Here is a 26,172-nt window from a genome sequence, read left to right on the forward strand (position 1 = left end):
CTCTAACCTGCTCCCCTTGTCCTTTCAAGTGACAAGACACTCAATCAGATGCATTTATGGCCGAGGCCTTGGCCAGATCTGCAGCTTCTGCCTCAGTGCTCAGAAGGTACTCTTGGTTGAGGCTTCAACCCCTACCTGACAATATCAGGGCTAAACTTCTAGATGCCACCCTGGACAATACTGCCTTGTTTGGGGCCAAAGTGGCAGGACTTTTCAAAACCCTTCAACAGAACGGGAAAGAACTACAGGACTTGAAACATTTGTTTGTGTCAGCTATCTCTGAATTCCGTAGAAATTATCCTACTAATATCCAGTTCATTAGAAAACATTCAGCTCCTCCTCCTCTACTAGGGGCAAAAAGAGTTTCAGAAAACAGCAGCCACCTTCCAGGCCTGCTCAGACACCAACACAGAAACCTTTGTTTCAGGACAAGGCAGGTAGTCTGTGACTACCTCCCCCTCCACATCCTGTTCCCTTTCACAGAGACTCTCTCACTGTCTCCTTTTCTGGAAAAGCATTACCTTAGACAAATGGGTCTTGTCAATCATACAAAAAGGTTACTTCTTGACTTGGGCCATTCCTCCACTCTTATGAGGCATCCTACAGCCACCAAAGGACCAGCTGCCCCTATTCCAATCAATCCAACGGGTCCCTGCGTCAGAAAAAGGAAGGTGCTTTTACTCCATACAGTTTCTGTTCCCAAGAAAGGATGGCCCATGGAGACCCATCCTGGATCTCTCTCACCTCAACATTTTTTTTGAAGTACACACCTTCTGCATGCTCACTCTTCTGTTTCCACTGCTAATGCCCTCAGGTATTTGTGTCCACCTTTGGACCTCAAAGATGCCTACCTACATATCCCTATCTGGCCCAAATACAGGAAGTATTTACACTTCTCTTTGCGTTCCTCACATTTTCAATTCTCTGCTTTACCATTTGGACTATCTACTGTTCCAAGGGTAAAAACAAGCAGTGTACCAACGAGGTAAACCAAGACCATATAAAACACAAATACGTCATAAAGAATTGCCCAGAAAACCTGTAGTAGGACAATTTAATGGTACTTCACAGATAAAAACTCAATACAAAAGTAAAACCTCCTGTCAAGCACTTTCGTTCATATAAATTCAGGACTTCATCAGATCAACATACACAGAGTTACAAGTAGTTTAAATAGTGAAAAAACACCTCCCATCAATTAAAGTTAGTGACATCATCACTACTTAAAGGTCCAGTATGATAAAAAATCAGGGAACTAAAACAGTCATGTTAAAATAGTAGATTTGTATTTCAAAGTAGGCATTAGGGAACGGCATTCATTAATACCTGAACTAGTATTGGCATTTAACCTCAGTTGCCAGAAAAGTTCCATTGTTTCCAGTTTATTTTGCCAATGTCCCCTCTAATGTCACTGTCTGTAAAATACCAAATTGGAATCCAGTGGAAAGGGGAGAAAGTGCCTAAATAAACCATTATTTTCATTTTTGGCTCTTATTGCATATAGATGCTCATAAATACGTTTTTGAAAGGGTCTCTCAGTTTTCCCAATATAAAATTGTTGACATCCTGTACATACTGTAACGTATACTAGACCCCTTGACCGACAGTTTTCTTGACCTTCATAAGAGGGTCACCTACACAGATGTTATTCTCTTCCAGGATATACCTACAGTAACCACAGGCACCACATTTAAATATACCCTTAGAATTTAAGTTTTCCAGGACCTTTGGGTGCTCTAACAAATATTTCAAGTTGAAATCAGTTCTAGATACAAACCTGGGCTGTTACCAACACACTGGAAAATCTCACTGTTACCCCTGAATGTAACCCAGTTCTTCTCCAATATCTGTCTTACCCTTCCACTAATGTCACCGTAAGTTAAAACCATATATTGAACATATGACCATTTGTCAACCTGTGAGTTATTTTCCACAAGGGGAATACCCAGCAGGGTATGTACCGAGTACCCCAACCACCTGTGACTTGCTCACAAGTGTTAATGGTCATGTCCCTTGGGTAACCTCTATCCAAAAAAAAACTGAACAAGAGTTCCCATCTCGTACCTAAAAACCTCCAATTCGGAACACATCCTTGCCACCCTGACTATTTGGCCCTTGACAATATTTTTCTTTACATTTCCAGGATGGCAACTTTTGAAATTTAAATAATCATTAGAGAATGTGGGTTTTCTATAAATTTAGAAATTATTTTTTGTTATCCACATCTTTACACACTGTCACATCCAAGTAGGTTCACTCTTTTGTCAGAGTGATTGGATGTGAATTTGAAATAATCACAAATGCCATTAAGATAGTCTGAGAAGTCTTCCTGTCTAGCAGGAAACTTCCACAAAATAAAAAGGTCATCTAAAAACCTCAAGTAGCAGTACCAATTTTCGTGGAAAGGGCTAGTCAAAACGTGTTTCCTTTCCCAGGAATACATCACAAGGTTAGCAAACAACGGGGCACAACTGGCCCCCATTGCTACACCCTTCACTTGTTTAAAGTGTTCCCCTTCAAACATAAACCAGTTGATGTTCTTTGTGTGTCACTGTTGCAGTCATCACCTGTAGGTTATCCTTGCTGTGGTAGCCCTCGGTCGGCCCGAATACCAGAGTCAGTGTTTTTGTGCGCCGGCTGCCGTCGCCTGTAGTCTAACGTCAGGTCATCAGTGCTATAAAGCAAGGCAGCCGATGTCATTACATCAGTCCTTCTTGCCGTGGAGCCCGTAGCGGAAGCAGTTTGCATGAGTGCCGGTCGGTTGCTACCAGAAGTTGTATTTCAGCAGGAAAATGTCTAAAGCTAAAGTACCCCGTTGGAGACCCTTTTTGCTTGCACTAACCGATGTCTGAAAAAGTTAACAATTGTCTCGCCTGTGGAAAGCAGATCCCACACCGAGACTTTCATTCTTACTGCATCACTTGTTTAGACCCAGACCATGACATCCCTCATTGCCAGTGAGAACCATTCACCATTGAGCTCTTTTTGTAGACAATTATTTTCGTGTTCCATCTTCGAATATGGCATCCATCAGCCAACAATCTGTCGACTTTCCGAAAAAACGTAGAGATAAAGATAGAGATAGGCCACACAAGGCTAAGCCTTCCGATGATGCTACCACTATGCAAGTTATCAGTTCTCCGGAATTCATTGAGGTGCTTTCGCAGCCCCTGATGCCTGACTCACTATCTACGCAGGCCACTGCCGAGACCCTTTTAGAGTCCAGTATGCCGCAGAAATCTACTTCGTCTTCCAAGCCTTTGGCTGCCTCTGCCTCGTTTGGTCCTGAGCCACGACGTAAGCACCCTCTTCCAAGGAGGCCTTTCGTACTATCGATTCTAGATAAAAACCGTCTTCGCATCTGATTACTGCTTCTCAGAGACCGACAAATTCGCTCAGGCCTAGAAGCCAGGCCACCCCTAGGAAATCTGCTTCTAGCCACCATCTTGCTACTGCTCCCCCACCCCAAGCTCAAATGCTTAAAATGGCGGAGGATATCATCTCCCTTATTCGAGGTACTCAGGCTCCCACTCCTGAAAGGAAAAGGCATCCTTCTCCAGAAATTCTGACAGACCAAGAGTCTGAAGAATCTGGTTATTCTGCTTTTGAAGAGGAACAACATCCCTGAACTGTTTGAGGATTCAGATGCAGAGGAATCCATCTCCTCTGCCTCCCCTCCAGAAGACCTCTCATTTGGGGAAAACCTTCACTCCCTCAAGGAACATTTTCAGTGGGAGTCTCAAGACTTCCCACAGTCTAAGAAACGACTTACAGAATTTCTGGACCTGCCCCAGCACAGACTCCTGGCCATCCCACCTATTTTGGAAGTGGTGGATGATGTTTTCCATGAATCCAGCTTAGCCCCTTATGCCCTGCCTCCTGCTCCAAGTAAACCGGACAGGTACTACAGAGTACCAGATTCTCACAAATACCTGTACAAGAATCCTGCTGCAGACCCTGTGGTCATTAAACAGGAACCCAAAGGAGCTAAGACTAGTTCTGCCAAGAATCCTCTTCCTTCTGACAAAGACTCCAGAGCTTTGGACAGATGGGGTAAGAAAGTATACACCTCTGCAGCCTTAGCTATCAGAGCACTCAGTTGTCAGTTCCAAATGTTAAAATATCAAGAACACACTTTGGAACAATTAAAACAGAAGATTGTTACCTCTCCAGACTGTGCTGAGCTGACAGAATTAGTACACTCTGCTTGTCAAGTGGCCAAACACTCATTACAATGTGAATATGATGCCTTAGAAGCCTCTAGCAGGACAGCAGTGACAGGGTCTGTTATTAGGAGACATGCATGGCTGAAGGAACAACCCCTCCCTGATCATGTCAAGTCTAAACTTATTGATGCACCCCTAGATAAGGAACGCCTGTTTGGGGAAAAAGCAGAAGAGGTGCTTAAAAAGATGGAAGATAATGCAAAATCTATGCAAAGAGTAAAAAATTTATTTCAAGTTCAACCTCCCAGATTCAGCAGGAACTTTCCTCTAAGTACTGGGACTTCCCTGCACCTAGCAGACAGGGCCAAGGTAAGCCCCGCAGGGACAGGCCATCCAGGCCCTTATCCCAGGGCCAGCAAATAAACAAACAGTGGACTACTTCCGTCTCTAAGGCAGGGAGTTCTAAGCCAAGCTTCTATGGCAAGCACTCACAATGACCCCCCCCCCCACCCCACCCCCGCCCTCATTTCACTCAAAAACTAGAAGGAAGGCTCACCCTCTTCAGGGACAATTGGGTTTCTATAACGAAGGACCAATGGGTCTTAAAAATCATTTCTCAGGGATACAGATTCTCCTTCAGTGAACTCCCAATTCCAAGAGGGTACCCAGAGTTTCCCAAAACCAGTGGGCCAGAGGCATTGAAACAGGTCCAAACTTTAATATCCCAGGGGGCAGTAGAACCTGTCCCTCCAGATCAAGCAAGAAAAGGTTTTTACTCCAGACTATTCCTTGTTCCCAGAAAAGAGGGCACTTGGCACCCATCCTGGATCTATCCAAACTGAACACCTCCTTGATGGTTCCCAGATACAAAATGCTAAATTTGCAGCAGCTCCTGCCTATGCTCACACAAAATGCCTGGCTTGTGACACTAGACCTAAAAGATGCCTACCTCCACATACCCATCAGATAATCGTGCAGAAAATTCCTGCACTTCAGAACAGGCTATCAACACTTTTAGTTCCCTGCACTACCCTTTGGCTTATCTACTACTCCCAGAGTATTCATCAAATGCTTGGCCCTGGCTGTAGCACTCTGCAGACAAAGAAATATACAGAATTACCCTTACTTGGATGACTGCCTCATTCAGGCAGAGTGTAAAGAAAAGTTGCTCCAGAACCTTCTCTTTGTCAAATCACTCCTAACTTCCCTAGGGTTCACCATCAACGAGAAAAAATCAAAACAAAACCCCACAAGAAAAATTATTTTCCTGGGAGCTGTGCTAGACACAGCAACCCAGATGGCCTTCCTATCCCCAGAAAAGCAGAGCTTCCTGCCTCTCTACTTCACCCAGCTGGTTTCCAGAAGTCACCTCACTGCGAGGAAGTTCCTGCAAGCCCTGGGATACATGGCATCTTGCATCCTTCTTATACCTCTCGTCAGGCTTCACATGAGAAAACTTCAGTGGTACTTAAGAGTGCTGACACCAAAGGTTCTTTAAGTCCCTAGAGACCACTCTCCCTCTGATCCCATGTATAAGGGCCAAATTTCTCTGGTGGGCAGAGGCCTGTGCTATGAACAAGGGTCTTCCCTTCATCCTCCGCCCTTCCGGCCAGACCATCACCTAAAATGCCTCAATCATTGCTTGGGGCGCTCACCTAGCAGGCAGGTATACCCAAGGCCTTTGGAATGCCCAGCAACTTTACTTGCACATCAACCAAAAAGAAATAATTGCAGTGCAAAAGGCTGTGACTTCCTTCCAACCCCATCTCAGGCCAGGGGTCCTCCTTATAAAAACAGACAACACCACAGTGATGTGGTACATCAACAAGCAGGGGGGCACCCAATCTTACCCCCTGTGTAGGTTAGCCATGAGTTTCTGGCTTACAGCCACCTCAATGGGGGTACACCTGATTGCCCAATACTTACCAGGGATCAACAACACACTGGCAGACCACCTAAGGACAAACTTACTGGACCCCCATGAATGGCAGCTTCACAGAGAAATCTTTCTGCAAATCACTCAGGATTGGGGGACCCCAGAAGTGGATCTCTTTGCCTAGCACCTCAACCACCAGCTGAAAAAGTTCTGTACCAGGGAGTATTACCTCCTAGCATGGAAGATGGATGCCTTGACCTTCCCCCGGAGCTCCCTCTTTGTGTAAGCATACCCTCCTCTGCCCCTTATTCCCAAGATTCTGGTCAAAATAAGAGAGGAGAGACCAAAGGCCATTCTCATTCTTCCAGACTAGCCCAGACAGCATTGGTATCCCTTATTACTCAGTCTGACCTTACAGCCCCCAAAACTGCTTCCCCTGATGTCAGACCTCTTGACCCAGGAGAGGGGGAAGGTACTGCACCCAGAATTACAGACTCTGTCTTTCAGCATGGCTTATACACTAAAAACTAACAAGGAGTCCCTGTTAATCATGCAGGTCCTGGACATCATCACAGAGGCCAGAAGGCCCATCACAAGAAAATCATATGCAGGAAAATGGAAAAGATTCTGCTCCTGGAAACAATCCAAAGGGGGCAGTACCTCCCAACCTTCCATCCCTCTCATCCTGGATTACCTAGCAGAGTTCCTCAATAGTAGCCTATCTTTCTCCTCTATTAAAATTCATGCCTTGGCCATCTCTGCCCATTATGATTCAGACCCACCCCTCTTCTTTCATTCTTTGATTAAGCAATTCCACAGAGGGGCTTCTAATATTAGGCCTCCCAGAAGGCCTACCACACCACCCTGGGACCTGAATTATGTGTTAGAAAAACTAACATTACCACCTTCCGAACCTGCTGCTTCAACGGAATTGAAATACATCTCATGGAAGACTGCCTTCCTACTAGCTATCACCTCAGCCAGAGGGGTCTCTGAACTGGAAGCTGTCATGGCTGTCGAGCCCTTCATCATTTTCCATGTAGACAGAGTCTCCCTGAGGACTAACCCCTCCTTTATGCCCAAGGTGGTATCTGATGTGCCCCTTAACCACGCCATACACCTTCCCACCTTCTTTCCCAACCCTCAAAACAAGGGGGAAAGAATTCTACACTCACTAGACATGCACAGACAGCGCAGATACTATCTGGGCCGTACTAAGCCATCCAGAAAGCTAGACCAGCTTCTTGTAAGCTTTGCTCCAGGGGCAGAGGGGAAGCCCATCTCCAAACAAACCATTTCCAAATGGATTTCACACTGTATCCATTTTTGCTACAGACTACATGGCAAACCCATCCCTAAGTCTATCGGTACCCACTCCACTAGGGCAACCTCCACTTCCACTGCCTTCCTCAGAAGAGTACCTACCAGGGACATCTTGGAAGCGGCCACCTGGATCTCTGTCCATACCATGTCTGGTTGCTACAGGAACCCAGGACTCAATGAAATAAACAGCAGAAGGAGCCAGTTATACAAACCAGAGTCCCATAGTACATCAGTACAAAAACAGTGCAAAATAAGGAACCTGTGAAACTACAAATTGGACAATTTATAGCCCCATCAACAGCAGTGGCTCAGCCACACTGTGGAGACACGTTTGAGATCTTCAGTTTAAGCAGGAAGAACCTCAGTAGACTTAAGGCCAGTGTCCCTTGAAAAGGTTTCAACACTATACCCAGCATGTGGGCCAGCACATTGGTCAGCATATGCTGATTAAAGATGTACATCAGGAACTTTAACCTGGTTATTCTATCACCCCTCAAAAATTAATGATGGTGCCATACAGATGGGGTTTGAATCCCACCACTGCCAGTCAATGTAAAGGGAGATGAAGAGTGAAGAGGGACTACTGTGTTGTGCTGTGATATCTGCCACTGCCCACCCCTAAATGTAGAGCTTTAAATCTTGAAAATCTTAAGCCACCCGGAGTCTGGTCTCTCGAGTCACATCACTAGTGCCAAACATATTAAAGTACAAATAAAGAGCATAAATATGAATCACTAAACAACTTACTAAGTGTATCCTGGCCACAAGAGCATAAAGAAATATGCACTATTGGATTGGGTATGGGTGTACACCATCCATGTTCAGGAATAAGCTTCACACTGAACTGTTCAGCCTAGCACCCAACCCCCTCCCCCATCAATCTTTCTGTTCTTCATTGCCTTTCAGTGCTCATTTGCCAAGAATAATTTTGCTTTAAATAAGCTCTTAACATACAAAACTACACAGTAATGTCCAGGTAAGGCAGGTAATACTCTGCAACACAAATGTCATCTGTCTTAGTGCATGATAATAAATTGTCACCATCCCTGATAATCTGGCTGGGGACCTGGCAGTTTTCAGAACAGTAGTGTTAGTGGAGGTGGATGCAAACAGTCATGTCACCAGTTAGTCATAAATACTGTCTTATCAAATAAGTATATAAATATATTATCAGCTACAAACTTTGAGTAAATAAATAAAAATCTGTGCACAGCACATTTCCTGTCTGCGAAAGGACAGTGCTTGTCCATGGGAGGGATGAACAGCAGCTGCAGCTTAGCTATGGATGTTGCTTACAGTTTTATCCCTAAAGCATTCAGAAAGCATTCTTAGAAATGGCTGGAGAATAATTGAGGGGAACAGAGATGTTGGTGGAAATTTTAGAAAATGGCCCAGTTTTCACAAACAAAAGGGCCAGTAACATGAAATGCATGTCTGTGTATATCAGCAAGCTCACAAGCCACAAAAACGATGCTAGCCTTAGATCGATCACTTCTTCATGCTGGGACTGCAGTATTTGCTCAAGGGTGTAATCAGGCATACACTTTGCACTCTATTGAGTACATTTTTTTCTGAGTACCATTTAAACATGTTTTTTTCATGTCATATTATGTCTACAGCTGTGTAAATGAATGCCTTTAACAACAACTACACTATTGCTAATCTACAAACAGTATTTTTAATAGTTTTAGGGGGAATTGTTGAATATGTTACTTACATTTATCAAGTGTTTTGGGGGCAGCATTTTCAAAAATGTGTCCATTTTTAAGTGATAGGTTTGGGGGGGGCTAACACTAAGAGCTTGTGAGTACAAAATAAAATTTCCTTGCTACATCCCCGTATTTACTCTACTGCAATATCACCAAGGTGGTTTATGTCATCTTATGCCCCACTTGCCACCATTTTGTTTGTGGAAGTCTAGCACCAAGATATATTAAACACCTCTAACATATCCTGTTCAAGCACAGCAACCCGTGTGTCAGAAGAAAAAATTCAAATGAGTCACATCTGTCTCAGGTGATGAATTTTCCTTTATTAACAGTTAACCAGATTAACCCAGCATGTTGGCCAACTCCTCTGATCTGATCAACTTGTTTACTGACATCAACTTTTATACTGCAAGCAAAACAACTTTTTGTTACATTTCTGACCGTTGACAATTGGCTATGAAAAACATATAGGAAAAACATGTTTCTCACAAATTACCTCTAACCCACAGCTAGTACAGAATGTTCAAGAAGTACAAAATATTAAATTCAACAAAGGTAGCTCAAATTTTCCAGGACACATAGCCTGCCCTAGTAAATTAACTCTTACTTAGCCGTGCGTCCTTATCCCAGGCTTCACTGAGCTATAACCAAATCTCTTTATTCTGAAATGCAGAAAACAGATATTCAGGTTCATAAGCAATGCTGCATTTTGTTCACAGATGAGGCCCATCTTTGATAGGCATATCCCAACAAATAACATGTTCATTTTGCAAGAACAGGAAAAAGACAAATAACAGTATGTTTTTAAAACTTATTCTCTTAACATTTCCCCCTTGAAAACACTTTTATTTGTCTTTTATTTCAGCAATATATGGTAAAAACTAAGTTTTTCTTTGCATACATTACTTCATTGGCAAGACAAAATTTTTAAACTTCAAAAACATTTGCAGAGAGTCACATTTCAATGTATTCACTTTCACCAGTCTGTTGCAATTGCTGGTACATCGTCTTCATAACAGCAGTATCAACCAGTCTTAGTAGAAGACCTCTGATACAAGGTATACAACAACAACCACATACCACCACGATAGCCACAGCGACTCCGACAGACATCAGGAAACTGCTGATGAGATGACTCCATTTTCCAAACCACGCTTGTAGAAAATCTGTAAAGGGATTATTTACCTCAGAGTTCTCTGCCAATTCTTCGGATAACATCTCCAAACCTTTCAAAGCTCGAGTGATACTTCCATCAGGCGCAGTGTTGTTTGGAATATATGTACAACAGAAAGTCCCAAACATCTTGCAAACTCCTCCTCCTTTGGCCAGGAGCATATCCAACACAATTCGATTCTGCCATGCCACCTGCGAAGTGGCCTCCAGTTGTTTAGCAATACCTTTTAATGCATCTTTGGTATAGTTCACAAAACGCTGCTGTTTATAGTAAATGTAGTTGATCCAGTCCACATTCTTATTAGGTTGAATCCAGACAAAGATGGATGCAAAACCAGCTGCTATTTGGTTTATTGCTTTGTATTCATCAGGTACACCTCTTGGTACGCCAATGCTATCGATGTAGACACCGTTATTGAAAGATTGCTTCAGTGCCTCTCTTTTTCTCCTACTCAACCACTTCGGCTTTATTTCAAGTTCTCTAACGAAATTGCTTGCTGGAACTGGGAAAATATAGAATGGCAGAATTAACTTTACAAGTGCACAAGTTCCCTTCCAGGAACCTTGATCTGAGTTTGTTGTCTCCACATAACCACCATACGTCTGCTAAACTATGAATTTGGTTCTCCTGAAATGGATTCCCATTGCCATTCACAGTAACATTGCAATAGTTCTGTCCCATATTGCCATAATTTTTCCCTGTGCCATCTCTGGAAATGCACATATACGAACCTGGATAGGAAATCGCTGCAGGCGGTTTCTCAACTTTGCTTATGACCGGAAAACGCTGAGTTTCATCTTTGCACTTATTTTCAGTTTTGTTGAAGAGTAATTTCAACAGACACGTTAAGTTACCTTCATCTTGCATCAATGGGACTGTTGCTAATTGCTGTTTACCTTCAGCACAAGAAAAAATTCAAACGAGTCACATCTGTCTCAGGTGATGAATTTTCCTTTATTAACAGTTAACCAGATTAACCCAGCATGTTGGCCAACTCCTCTGATCTGATCAACTTGTTTACTGACATCAACTTTTATACTGCAAGCAAAACAACTTTTTGTTACATTTCTGACCATTGACAGTTGGCTATGAAAAACATGTAGGATAAACATGATTATCACAAATTACCTCAAACCAACAGCTAGTACAGAATGTTCAAGAAGTACAGAATGTTCATTTCAACAATGGTAGCTCAAATTTTCCAGGACACACAGCCTGCCCCAGTAAATTAACTCTTACTTGGCCGTGCGTCCTTATCCCAGGCTTCACTGAGCTATAACCAAATCTCTTTATTCTGAAATGCAGAAAACAGATATTATTCAGGTTCATAACCAATGCTGCATTTTGTTCACAGATAAGACCCATCTTTGATAGGCATATCCCAACAAATAATATGTTCATTTTGCAAGAACAGGAAAAAGACAAATAACAGTATGTTTTTAAAACTTTTTCTCTTAACACCGTGTGATGGCATGAGTTCTTGTAGACATTATGAATAGAGATCACATGTCCTTATTAGAACAGAAAGCACTGCAGTGGCAGATTTGGTAATGCCTGCTGCATCCCTAGCCCTGTTGAGGCCACCTCCATTAGTACCCTTCTAAAACTCAGAAAGCTGAACCAGAAGCCTTATGTCTAAAGACTTGGTATCCTCTAACCCCATTAGTTTTTGAATCTTATTTTTATTCTCCCCATTGTTTTTTTTTCCTGTTGGTTGATTGGGTTTGCTCCATAACCCCATTGGATGTTTTCCTTTTTGTCCATTTTTATTTGTTTCAGAATACTAGTGGTTGATTCGACTTGCTTTAAAATATTATTAAATGATCCTTGGCTTTCCCACTTAAAATACTGTTTCATAGTTTGAGGATGTCGGATAAATTTAAATGAAAATGCTTATTTTTTTTTTTTGAATAAATTGAATTTTTCTTTGCACCTGCCTTTTGATTTTTGTTTCATTTTAATATATTTTTGTGATGTCTATTTTGCCTAGCATTGCATTTTTCATGTTTGATGGCTACAGATTACATGGTGCAGACCTATACTGTTTCAACAGTAAGTGATTACTCAGTACAGTTGTACACTTGAAAAAGCCAGCATGTTGAGTAAGTCAGTTTTTGATGCAGCAGTTTGCAGCCATTTACTTGAGCAGTAATTGGCATTTGTCTGTATCGTGTTATAGAATCATGATTGCCTGTCTTGTCATTTTTTCTCTTGTAGTTAAACAAAAAAAATGTTCTTCTCCTGTAGTAAAACTTCCTGAAGAGCATGCCTTTCAGTTTGATTCTTTTTGTAAAGTCTCTTTGGAGTCGTTTATATTTTTTTATGATGTAATTTCTGTTTTGGGCAATTATGTAGAAATTAGATCCTTGTTGTACATGTTTTTCTTATTTCTTACCAAATTTCTGTTTAGCATTTTGCAGTTTATTGCTAGTTTAAAAATGACAGTAATAAGAAATTTTTTTCTAAGATTAACAGATACAGTCTGGGGAGGTAGTGACTTTTTTGGGCGTCTGTAAAATTTTCTTAAAAAAAAAAAAAAGGTTGAACTCTATAAAGTGAGTCTTCTTTGAATGAAAGTTGTGAGATGTTTTCACCATTATTAAGAATACTGATAGCATTTTAATATTGAAGAATTTTGAATCCCTCACTTGTTTGAAACTTAGGTTCTTCCTCCTTTGAAAGATTTATCCAATCGTCCTGAAGTTGGAACAACAACACGGAACAAACTGGTTCGCCTTATGACACATGTTGATACTGGTGTGAAGCAGACAGCTGCTGAATTCCTTTTTGTACTGTGTAAAGAAAGAGGTATGCTTATGTTGGTATCCTTGTCCCTATTTATGTCCGCTACTAAATCACATTGGCTGTCACTCAACTTCGTGTATTCAAACCATTTCTCTGTAATGTATTGGCTATTGTTGCACAGGTATTTATAGATCATTTTAAATGTAGGCCTTTGTACACATAAATGTTATTGCTCAGAAATGGTTACTGCAGCTTGAAACTGGATTTAATGGTCCATTTGGTGCGAAAAGTTTAACATGAGTTCCAGTCGTATATAACTACGTACCACTGCAATTAACTTTGTTGTAATAAGATGTGGGTATTTAATTCCTTATATGAATATGTAAGGGGAGTGGTAGCACATTTCTCCTATCATCATTGCCTTTTTCTTTGTATTTTTCTCTGAAGCTGTATACCTATGTGTGCCATTTACATTCCACTTCAGATCTTCGTGCTGTTGTGATTTTCCACATCATATCTGGAAGTAAGTGAATGCGTTGTTTTATTTAGTGTTTCTGATAAAAGGTTCAGTAGTATCCACCACAGTGTTCATCGCTGGATCATGTCCTTTATAATATTGTGGTTAAACAGCATTTTTAGAAAATGTGGTAGGAAAGAAAAACAGAGCACTTTAGAGTCACTCAAAGATAGATACTATAATACAGTTGTGCAACAAAAACATAGGGCAAGAGTATGGAACTGGATGAGGATTACTAGCTATACCCCCTTCTGCACAGACTATAAGGTAGTTACCACTGCCACCAGAACCCCTTATCAGCTACTTTTAAGGCCCTTAACAAAGGGTGTCCAGTCCTACTGTGTAATGTTGCTGTTAATCCAAATGGTAGTCTCACCAAGCCAGGCTGTTAGAAATGGCCTGTAATGTCACCAAATAGATATGCAAATACTCTTAAGAGCTTAAATATGTCTCGCAAAGATGGCTTTAAATATATTTAATAATAAATAATAAAAGAACAAGATAATACTCAGTAAATCAATACAGTAACTTCAGAGCTCAAATTCACAGGAACTATTTAAAACAACATTGCAGCACAGTCTCATATAAATACAGATAACATCTAAACTAATCTTTACTATATTCCTAACTATATCTAAAAGAGTTACTAAGCCCTAGAAACTTACTTCCAGCAGGGCAAGTGTGGATGGTGATGATGAAGGGATGTTTCCAGGTCAAAGGCAACATACAAAATGCCTAGTCTCTCTCTTAGAGAGTTCTTAAATTAATATCAAATATTACTGCTGGGATAGCTTGGATGACACCACTTTTTGTCACCTAACTTCAGTTTCCAAGCTAAACCCCCTTTTGTCAGAAACTAACTGAATTTAACATCTCGGTAAAAAATACATCTCTCTCAGATGTTTGCTCAGAATTGTGCAGCTGCTAGGAAGTCATAAAGCAATCAAACACTTCTGCATCTCAAACCCATTAATTCCATTTCATGACAATACAAAAAAACTTCTAGTTCTAGACATTGTGTCTGCTACACTGAAACTGAGAGAGAACATTTATAGCACAATCGTAAAACAATTTAATTTCAACTTATTTTCGTGAAGTTTTGCAAGTTAACTCTGTATGTTCTAGTTTCTACTGTTAAAAATATACACAATTACAACAGTGTTTATACATTTCTGTTCTAAGCCAGCAGGGCATGCTGTGGTTACATTCTTGAAGCTCAGTACATAACATACAATTATGTATAAATCATATCAATATTCACAAATGACATAGAATTATTTACAAAATTCCAGATAGCTGGGCTGGCAGTGTGACATTCCAACCCCCCTGCCCCCCTGAAAACTCAAGCTAGTTTTTCAAGTGATCTTTGAGAAAATTTGCTTGAGAGGGTTGAGCCTACCTGGGAATACCTTACCCCAGTCCCTGTCTTGAGAGCCCTTCTGCGTTGGCATTGCTAACTGCACTGCGATGCTACATTGTCATATCATATGCTTGCAATCCTAGGCTCCACCTTAGTAACTTGGCGTTTTGCTGACTGGCTCGATGTAGCCATGTTAAGGGATTATGGACTGTAACTATAGTGAATTTCCTTCCATACAGATAAGGCTGAAGTTTCTGCAGTGCCCACACTTTGGCTAGGTATTCCTTTTCTACAGCTGCATAGCATTCCTCCCTGGGTTGGCGGCTACAACTGAGATATACCATTGGATGCTCTTCTCCCTCTGAGGAGACCTGGCTAAGCACAGTCCCCACCCCATGGTTTGAAGCATCCACCTGCACAACAAATTCTTTGCTGTAATCTGGACTGGCTAACAAAGGGGGCCCTCCTAAAGCTCCTTTAAGCTTCTGGAATGCCTGCTCACATGCTGAGGTCCACACTACCTTATCTGGCTTGTTTTTCCTTTTTAGGTCTGTGAGGGGATCAGCTATGATACTATAACTGGGGACAACATTTCTGTACTACCTTGTTGTCCCTAAGAATGCCCTCACCTGCTTTTTGGTAACAGGGGAAGGAGATGTCTGAATGACTTCCACTTTGGCAGGGTCTGGCCTGATATTACCACTCCCCACTCTTAACTCCCAAAGTAGGAAACCTCTACCATACCCACCTGACATTTGCTGGGCTTAATGGTCTACCTTGCCCTCTGTAGTATGCCCAGCACCTCTCTGACATGCTGAAGGTGCTCTTGCCAGGAATGGCAGTAGATAGCAGTATCATCTAGGTAAGCAAGGGCAGAATCTCCTGCTCCTGCTAGGATATGATCTACCAGCCTCTGGAAAGTCACTGGAGCATTTTTCATCTCAAAGGGCATCTTTGTGATTTCATACAAGCCAGAAGGAGTCACAAAGGCTGACCTCTCTTTAGCACCGGGAGTCAAGGACACCTGCCAGTAACCATTGGTAAGATACTTAGCCAAACCCAGCTGCTCAGGGGCTTCATCTATCCTAGGCATGGGGTAAGCATCTGACTCTGTGCGACTATTTAATTTGCTGTAGTCCACACAGAACCTGCTGCTGCCATCTTTCTTTGGTACCAGGACCACTGGAGAGGCCCAGGGACTGCTGGACTACCCCTAGTTCAACATTTCCTGTATCTTCTCCCTCAGAGTCTGTTTAACTCTTACAGGCACCCTATAAGGAGCCTGCTTAGTAGGTTTTGGGGTCCTGTATCCACATGGTGCTGCACCAGGTGGTTGCACCCTGGTTTCCCAGTGAACATGTCCCAAGCTCCTGTAACACTACTCAGATTTCTCAAACTTGTGTAGGGGATAGCTGCTGGGACATTGCTACCCCTTCCACTGAAGTGTCAGTCCGAGCCTCACTGAGGAGATCAGTTACCAGAGCCCCTTCAGAGTCCTCCAGCCATCCACTTTAAGTACTCAGCACAAGAGCCTCCTTATCGTGGTAAAGTTTTATCATGTTAACATGGTACAGGTTGTGCCCCCTGCCTCTTGCCTAGCAGTTTTACAGTGTAGTTAACATCACTGACCTTCCTCACCACCTTGTAGGGTCCCTCCCAAGCTGCCTGCAGCTTGTTGTGTCTGACAGGAATAAGAACCATTACCTGCTGCCCTATGGCATACTCTCTGGCTCGAGCATTCCTGTCATACCAGACCTTTTTCTGCTGTTGGACTTCTGCTAGGTACCACTGGGCCAAGCTCATGGGTTCCATGAGCCTTGTCTTGAAGTTTAGGACATATGCCACAACAGACTCCTTGTGGGATTCACACTCACCCTCCCACTCATCTCAAATCAAGTCTAGAAGTCCCCTCACTCTATGCCCATTCAGCAACTCAGAAGGTGAAAATCCTGTGGATTCCTGGGGCACCTGTCTGTAAGCAAACAGATGAGGCAAATATTTTTCCCACTCCCTCTTAAACTGGTCTGCAAATGCCTGTAACATCATCTTGAGTGTAGAGTCTAAACTCTCAACAAGACCATTAGTCTGGGGATTGTAGGGGGAGGTCATTAGGTGCTTCACCCCACAGTACTTCCGTAGACAAGCCAGCAGGTCTGACATGAAATTGGCACCTCTGTCAGTCAATATTTCTTTTGGTAAACCTACCCTGCTGAAAATCTCTAGCAAAGCATTTGCTGCCTTTTCTGCCTCAGTGGAGGACAGGGCCACTGCTTCAGGGTATCTGGTAGCATATCCAAAAAAAAATGAACAAGGAGCAGAAAGAAGCAGGTCAAAAGCTGTTAAAGATTTTAATACAGCTCAACACACTAGTACCTTGGCTTTTTGCCTTTAACAGATATTGTACATCAAAGCCAAAATGCAAAATCAACCACGTAAATGTAGAAACACGAAACAATTTAATAAGCGCTTTCGGAAGAAATAGTATCCTTCCTTCAGACAAACGATTTACAAGTGTAACATTCTTTAAATAAACTCTCTAAATCATGTGATCAATTTACTAGAGTGATTTGTTAAATAATTAATCAATTAGTTGAATCCATTCCTTTTTACATTATTTTGAAGTGTCTATATTATTCAAACATATTATCAAGAATATTTAAATGAATATAAAGAATATAAAGAATAGATGTTATAAGCCCAATAATGCACATTTAACTTGAACATTATTTTAGAACGTGCTGTTTACCGCTCAAGATTTCCTTCGTTTTAATAAACTTACTACGTTCAAAAAATAGCTTAATATTTATTATATTCCAAAAAAGAAGAATTGTGCGAGTAAAAATATGTGTATATATATATATATATATATATATATATATATGTGCAATATTATGTTAATCAAAGCTATAAATATATACATATGTATTTAAAAATATGTATGAATAAATAAATATGAATGAATATATATATATATATATATATGATTAAAAATTAGCACAATATAACGTAATAACAAAATAGAACAAACCACTACATTGATATAAATATTGATATCAATGTTATTGTCGCTTTCATTTAAAATAAATTCATTACTTCATGAAACATATTATTATAGACTTAATCAAAATATCCCATGTAAGCAAGAAATAAACGTACAATATATATTCTTATTAAAAATACATAAATGATACTTATATACTGCATTAACTCACTAAAATATATATAAAAAATATATATTTAAATAATTTTGAATATATAAATATCAACATAAATATTTATAAGTTATATACAATAAAACATCTCTTATATTTAAATACTACAAAAAATCAAAAAATCAAAATATTATTTAGAAATAGTGTTTAAAATAATATTTAAAAGTAATATTTAAAAATATTGATTTGTTCTACTAATTAAATTTATTATACCTCATCTCTTTAGCGCTAAATATTTAAGAATACATGACAAAGAAACATGTTCATTTAAGCCTGGGCTAATATATGCGCAAGTTCTTATTTGCCAAAAAAGTTCTTCTTTTTCAAGAAGAATCTGCCACGGTCCTGAATGAATGCTATCATTAACTTGTTTCAATACAATATATTTAAAGACATGGTCTGGATGGTCCATAATGTGGCATGCTAATGCATTATTAGTATCTCTTTTAGAGATAGCATACTGGTGTTCGTAAATACGCCTTTTAAAATTACGCTCAGTCTTCCCTATGTAGAAGGCTGAGCATAGTGAACACTTAGCTGCATATATGACTTAGTGGTGCAGTTAAAGGTGCCAATTATTTTATATATAATGTCGTTGATCTCAATAGTGATACCCTCCTTCACAAAGGCACATTGATGACAATTGCCACATTTCAACATGCCTTTTGTTCTTTTTGGTATGCTTGGCTTACAAGATTCAAATAACATCTTTAAATTAACCCCACGCCTATATGTAATTTTTGGCTGGGTCCCATATAAACCAAGTAGATGTTTGTCTTCAATTATTAATCTCCAATTTTTACACAAAACATTTCTGATATAATGATGATCAACTGAAAAGGTACACAAAAATCTAATGTTGACATCTGGCCCCTGACTTTGAATTGTATTCAGTGGGGCAACTCCTAGTTGTAAGCTATGTTCCAATACTTGTTGATGTAGCAGCGGTTTGAAATAACCTGTTTCCCTTTTGAAGGATACTTCTAAGCATACCTCTACTATTAGGGTTAATGGATAACCTCTATTAAGAAACATTGTGCCTAAATTTTTACACTCTTCAATGAAATCCGTTTCATCAGTAATCATCTTGGCTGCTCTTACCATCTGCCCTTTTATTACAGCCTTCTTCTGATGGCCAGGATGACAGCTAGTGTAATGTAGAAACCCATTGGAGTATGTGGGCTTTCTATATATGTTACTTTTGAACCTCTTGTTAGCTTTATCCTTATATAGTGCAATATCTAAATAATTGATATTATTATCGTGTACTTCATAAGTGAATTTCAAAAAATTCGTAAGCTGAGTGATATCATGAATAAATAATTGTACCTCTTCAATAGGGCCTTTCCATAGTAAAAACATGTCGTCCTGGTATCTGGTATACCAGGCGACGTGTTTTTTAAACAATGGTTCATTAAATAACAAAGTATTCTCCCATTGGGCCATAACCACATTGGCGAAAGCACCGCCACATGGAGACCCCATGGCCACACCAGAAGTTTGTACGTACATTTTATTATTAAATCCAAAAAAGTTGTACGTCAATACAAGTTCCAAAAGGGTCTCAATAGTATAAATTATCTCACTAGCTTTCCTTTCTAACAAAAAGTCTCTGACCCATTGAAGACCTAGATTTTGAGGGATGACCGTATATAAGTCAATCACATCTATTGTTACTAGGACAAAATCTGGGTTAAAGGGCAAAAAACTCCAAGAGTCTTTGCTAATTTGTGATTCTTTTTCAATAAAAGGTTTTAGAATATTATCTACATACTTAGCACAAGCATATAATATAGAATTCCTCCCATCTACTATTGTTCTAAATGGGGGTTAACAATAGATTTGTGTATCTTAGGGGCACCAAAAAATTGAGGCAACTTAGGTGCTGAGATGGACAAGTATCTGAGAACTTCGGTGTCTAGAAATTTCTCTAAAAACAGGTCATCCAAGATAGATCTAATTTTTCCATAGGCTTTGTTTACTTCATTAAGACTAACTTCTTGATAGGGTCCCACATTAAGTTGCTCCAGTAACTTATTAATATACATATAAATATAATGGTCCATGAAAACTAGACCACTACCCTTATCGGGCTTCATAATTCTGATATTACATTCTTGGAGCAATTTAATCATATCACGCTGATATTTAGAGACATTAAGTGTTGCGAGATTAGTGTGTGGGTTAAGTGCTAAAGCCCTTAAATCAAGTTCACATATTTTTTCAAAAGTTTTTAAGTTATCAATCAAAGGTGGGTTAAATAAGCTTGCTATTCTAAAAGGGTTAGTAATTAAAGAACCTTTACCCATTAAGAATGTTAAATTAAGCTTCCTTGACAAATAACTTCAGATCAATGATGGTTTTTACTAAATCAAAGTGTGTGTCAGGGACAAATGTGAGACCTTTAGAAAAGAAATCCACCACGTCTTGTTCTATAACTAAAGAGGTATAGTTATAAATTTTAAAGTCACCCTCTGAACTTAGAACAATAGTAGGTATTGTTTCTCTTGTTATTTCCGTCTCTGATTCCATTTGTTCCTCATATTCGATTGGTTTGGGTTCTATCTCAAGTTCCTTTGTTGCGCATTCTGGCCATACCCAAAACCCTGATCTCCTTTATCAACAGAAGCATGTCTTCATGTGCATTATTGGGCTTATAACATCTATTCTTTATATTCTTTATATTCATTTAAATATTCTTGATAATATGTTTGAATAATATAGACACTTCAAAATAATGTAAAAAGGAATGGGTTCAACTAATTGATTAATTATTTAACAAATCACTCTAGTAAATTGATCACATGATTTAGAGAGTTTATTTAAAGAATGTTACACTTGTAAATCGTTTGTCTGAAGAAGGAAGGATACTATTTCTTCCGAAAGCGCTTATTAAATTGTTTCGTGTTTCTACATTTACGTGGTTGATTTTGCATTTTGGCTTCGGAACTTCTGGCTTTGATTTCACTAGTTTGTCGTGGCTTTTTTAGAGATATTGTACATCAGCAACAGCCCTTCTTTTATACAAATCAACCCCCTAATTCACCAATTATACATTTAAAGTGAAACACAGTCCCTTCATATTTGCACATTCTTTTCCTTTTAATGGATAGAAGCACATATTTTACAAAATTTAAAGTGCAGCATATTTTTAAAAGGTTCCATATTTTATAACATCTTATAACATTTTCTAACTTTTTTTATAACATTCAAAACTAAATATAGCAGTATGAACTTGAATTTTATCGTAACATTTTAAAGTCTAACTGCTAAGAAAACTTGCCTAATTCAGTAAATTCACTTCCAGATTAAGGCCCCTAGGTAATAATGCTCTATAGTTCAAGATGAACTTACTTTCCAATTTCAACAGTTTTCTAACTACATCATATAGAAGGTGAATCTCTGTCTGACTCTTCGCATCTGTTAGAGACTGAAACAAGCTCGTCCACCTCTCGAACACAACAACAGGGAAAGGTCAAATGAAATCACTACAAGGAGAATGAAGAAGGACCGTTAAGTTGCTTCAAGGCCAAGAAGCACTTGGCTTTTTTTACATCGAGAAAAAAGGGACATTTAATTCCATGTTGGACTATATTTCTTCTCAGTATGTAAGTGTGTGCAATGAAACTTGTTCCAATAATAATTCTTGGAAAGTTATTAATCTTTCTGAATTAGTATAAATGATGTGGCAATTAATTTGCTGTCTAAAGGGACAAAGTTTGTTCCTGTTAAAATACCAACACGTGCTGAAGTATTATTGAAAGTGAAAAGTTTTTATAGGAAACTGCATTTAATTGTTTTCTCTGATAGTGAAAAGGCTGCAACTGAGGCTAATAATATTGCTGATGATGACCCACTTTTGAATGTCTATATTTATGATGATTGTTTGTTTGAAACAGATTTAGATGTGGTTGAAACATGTGAAGAAGGGTTTGAAACTGGTTATGGGAAACTTAGTCCCAGATTTGCCTATACTGAGTACATTCAGCCACCTTAGGTATCTCCTGCTGTCATTTTGATTGAGCAAATGTTATTTAAGAAAGTTGAACATGAGTACTTAAAATTTGTTAAAAATGTAAAACGATATAATTTGTATAAGGAAGAATGGGAAATATTGAGTATGTTGAGGAAGAGAGACAGATTTTGTTTTCAAGCAAGCAGACGAGGGAGTTAACTGGGTGTTAATGTCAAGGTTAAAATACGATGAGCTGGCGTATAAACTTCTCATGGTGAAAGAGTATTATACTAAGTTAACCTATAACCCAATGAATAATTTTAATGAACAGCTTCTTGAGATTTTAGAAAGGGGTGAAAGATTGGGCTTTCTAACTAAGGAAGATGTTAAAAAGTTATTTATTGAAAAAACATGTGATCCCACCTTTTATGCAGCACAGAAATTGCATAAGGACTTGGTTAACCCATCAGGGAGACCTATCGTCTCAGGAATAGGGTCATATTTACAAAATGTAGGAACGTTTTTAGATTCCTTATTGAAAAAATATTTGAAAAAGATTCCTGCGCATGTGGTAAATACTGAAGAACTGTGCAAAGAAGTTGTTAAATTGGTTTGGCAAGATGATTACTAGGTGGTACTGGATAGGAACTCATTAGAGTTGAAATGGAGGCTATATATGGGACATTCTGGGTGATGGCCGTAGAACTGCATTTGTGGTGAGGCTGCTTGAATTTTTTGACACACAATTATTTTAGAGTTGAGAATGATATGTTTCTTCAAATTAAAGGTACAGCAATGGGGTCATCTTATGCCCCCACTTATACTGTATTATATATGTTTTTTTTTTAAAGAAAATACATATATAGTTCTGAATTTTATAAAAAGCATGTTGTGTTGTTCAAGCGATACATTGATGCCCTCATTTTTCTATGCAAAAGAGACCCAAAAGAGTTTGATTTGTTCTTTTTGAATATAAATGCAAATTAACATAATTTGAGCTTTTCTTTGGTTAAAGGTGAATCTAGGATTGACTTTTTAGATGTAGAGTTTTATGTGGATTTGAAAAATAACATTCAGTTCGAGCCATTTAGGAAACTACTGCAGTAAACAACTTCTTACTTGCAAATAGCATGCACCCCCCCCCCCCATCTGCTGAATTCATTGCCCTTGGATGAATTTAAGCTTATTGCCCGTAATACAGCTGAGGAAAACTGCAAAATGCAATTTCTCTTGGAAACTAAGGTGAGGCTTTGTGAAAGAGGATATAATGAGGTGGTGTTACAGCATGTCTTGGATGAAATACTTGGTGGTAAGCACAAGAGGAAGAAAAAAGTGTTGACTAGGAATAATAATGCTAAAATCTGTAATTTTGGAGAAAGAGATATTTTCTTCGTCTCTAAGTTTTCTGTTTTTTCAGAGACTATGAGAAAGATCATCCTGGATTTAAGGCATGTGAGGATGAAAATGTAGGGAAGTTATTCCATAGAGTTGTTAGATTTTCTTACGGGCGGTATGCTAATTTGAAATAATTATTAAATATGGGGTTTTTAGTGGTTCACAGGAGCCTTATGGTATTTTTGCTTGTGGTCACTGTAAGGTCTGTGTATATATAAGAAACATTTTTGGTGAGCTTATTAATGGTAGAAAAGTTGTGTGTAAAGGTAGATTTAATTGTAATTCATGTAGTGTAGTTTATGCAGTGGGTTGTGGATGTTCTGATATTAAGTGGTACACTGGACAAACTAAAAGAGCCATAAAAGTTAGGATTTTGGAACATTTGAAAGACATTTGGAATGGAAATATGAGGAACCCAGCTGCTGAACATTTTGTTAACAAACATGAAGGAAATGTGTCATCTTTTTTCTTTAGTGTTCTTGCCCAGCCTGTTTTGTATGGGGGGAGATGTAGTTAGAAAACTGTTGAAATTTGAAAGTAAGTTCATCTTGAGCTATAGAACATTATTCCCTAGGGGGCTTAATTTGGTAGTGAATTTAGTGAATTAGGCAAGTTTTCCTAGCAGTTAGACTTTAAATGTTAGAATAAAATTCAAGTTCATACTGCTATATTTCGTTTCGAATTTTATAACATTTTTCAAACTTTTATTAAGATTTTTATAAGATCTTATAAAATATGGAACCTTTTAAAAATATGCTGCACTTTAAATTTTATAAAATATGTGCTTCTATCCATTCAAGGAAATGATGTGCAGATATGAAGAGACTGTGTTTCACTTTAAATGTACAATTGGTGAATTAGGGGTTTGATTTCTATAAAAGAAGGGCTGTTGCTGATATACAATATCCGCTGAAGTCGAAAGGCTGAGGTACCAATGTGTTGAGCTGTATTAAAATCTTTAACAGCTTTTGACCTGCTTCTTTTCGCTTCTTCTTTTTTTTTTTTTTTTTTTGCATTTATTTTCGTATTTAGTTTGGACATGTTTCTATCATATTTGGTAGTGTAATCTATTACCACTAGGATATACTTTTTCCCTGTGGAACATGGAGTGCTCAGAGGCCCCACAATAACCATAGCTACCCTCTGAAATGGCTCCTCAATCACAGGCAAAGGCATCAAAGGAGCTTTCACCTTGTCTCCTGCCTTGTCCACCTTTTGGCACTGCTCACAGGTCTTGCAGTACCCTGTTACATCTCTGGAAATCCCAGGCCAATAAAAGTTCTGCATAATATGTCTGTTTGTACATTTTATGCCCATATTACCTGCAAAGGGAATATCATGGGCTGTGGCTGGAAGCGCCAGACAGTAGGCTCTGGGCACTACCAACTGCTGTATTCTGTCACCCTCTAGCCCTCCGTCAGAGGTCTACTCTCTATACAGTAACTCTTTGTCCCAGTATACAGATTCCCCTTTCCTTTGAGAATCAGATGTCTCACTGGCTACCTCCCTCAGGCCTTGTAATGTAGGGTCTGAGAGCTGATCCTGCCTCATCACTCTCTTAGTAACCCTTCCCAGCTCCCCTTCCACAGGAAGTCTGGTATTGTCTGACAGCGGTGCCTCATTGTCAGCCTAGGTACTACTACTCACCTCTGCCCTTACAGTCACTCTGTTCAAGGGAACATCAGTACCGACAATCCGCTGTGGCTCGCCTTCAGTCTCTCTGCTACAGGGTAGATTCCTCCCTGAAGTAACCACCTCACCAGTCCTCGCTGCAAGTGTCCAGTCTCTCGGTCTCCACCAGGTACCAGACCCACATTCTTGTCTTCAAGCCTGCCTCCGTGTAACTGCATGCACACAGGGTACTGCATTATCAAACTCATTCCCTGTCAGGACATCTGCAGGGATATTCTCAAACACACCTACTTGCTGGCTTCCTTTTCCATCCTCCCAGGCAAGGTGAACCCTAGCCAAATGTATTTGGAATGAGGTCCCTCCTAAAGCTCTGACTGAAGTAGACTGCCCAAGCAAGTAGTCTACTCTAACCATTGCAGGCATCACAATGATTAGGTCAGAGGCTCTCCTAGTAGTGGCCTCTTTTCCATCCACTAAGATAGGATATAACCTCTTGAGGTACAGTGGATATAAAAAGTGTTCACACCCTTGTTAAAATGCCAGATTTTTGTGATATAAAAAAATGAGACCACTATAAATCATTTCAAAACCTTTCCTACCTTTAATGTAAGCTATAACCTGTACAATTCAATTGAAAAACAAACAAATCTGTCAGGGGAAAAAATATAAAAATAAAAAAAATGTATAATAAGCTGGTTGCATAAGTGTGCACGCCCTTAAATTAATACTTTGTTGAAGCACTTTTTGATTATTATATCCACTGTATATCTAAAAGAGTTGCTAAGCCCTAGAAACTTGCCTCCAGCAAGGCAAGTGCAGATGGTTATGATGAGTGGATGTTTCCAGGTCAAAGACAAAATACTCAGTCTCTCTCTTAGAGAGTTCATAAATTAATATCAAATATTACTGCTGGGTTAGCTTGGATGATATCACTTTTTGTCACCTGACTTCAGTTTCTGTATGTTTTAGTTTCTACTGTTAAAAATATATACAGTCACACAATTACAATAGTTTCTGTACATTTCTCTTCTAAGCCAGCAGGTCATGCTGTGGTTACATTCTTGAAGCTCAGTACATAATATACAGTTCTGTATAAATCATATCAGTA

General features: G+C 39.4%; 1 protein-coding gene across 2 annotated transcripts in view; it reads left to right on the forward strand.

Moving 5' to 3' along the window:
* The window catches only part of RIC8B (RIC8 guanine nucleotide exchange factor B), a 1,378,718-nt gene that overhangs the window by 919,375 nt on the left and 433,171 nt on the right, over nt 1–26,172 (forward strand). For both annotated transcript variants that reach the window (XM_044088144.1, XM_044088145.1), the window contains one exon: nt 12,912–13,056. In XM_044088144.1, coding sequence (XP_043944079.1) covers nt 12,912–13,056 — 145 coding nt within the window. The remainder of the gene's footprint in view (nt 1–12,911; nt 13,057–26,172) is intronic.

The sequence above is a fragment of the Protopterus annectens genome, chromosome 11.part0, assembly GCF_019279795.1.
Source record: "Protopterus annectens isolate FY-2018-M chromosome 11.part0, PAN1.0, whole genome shotgun sequence".
NCBI lineage: Eukaryota > Metazoa > Chordata > Ceratodontiformes > Protopteridae > Protopterus > Protopterus annectens.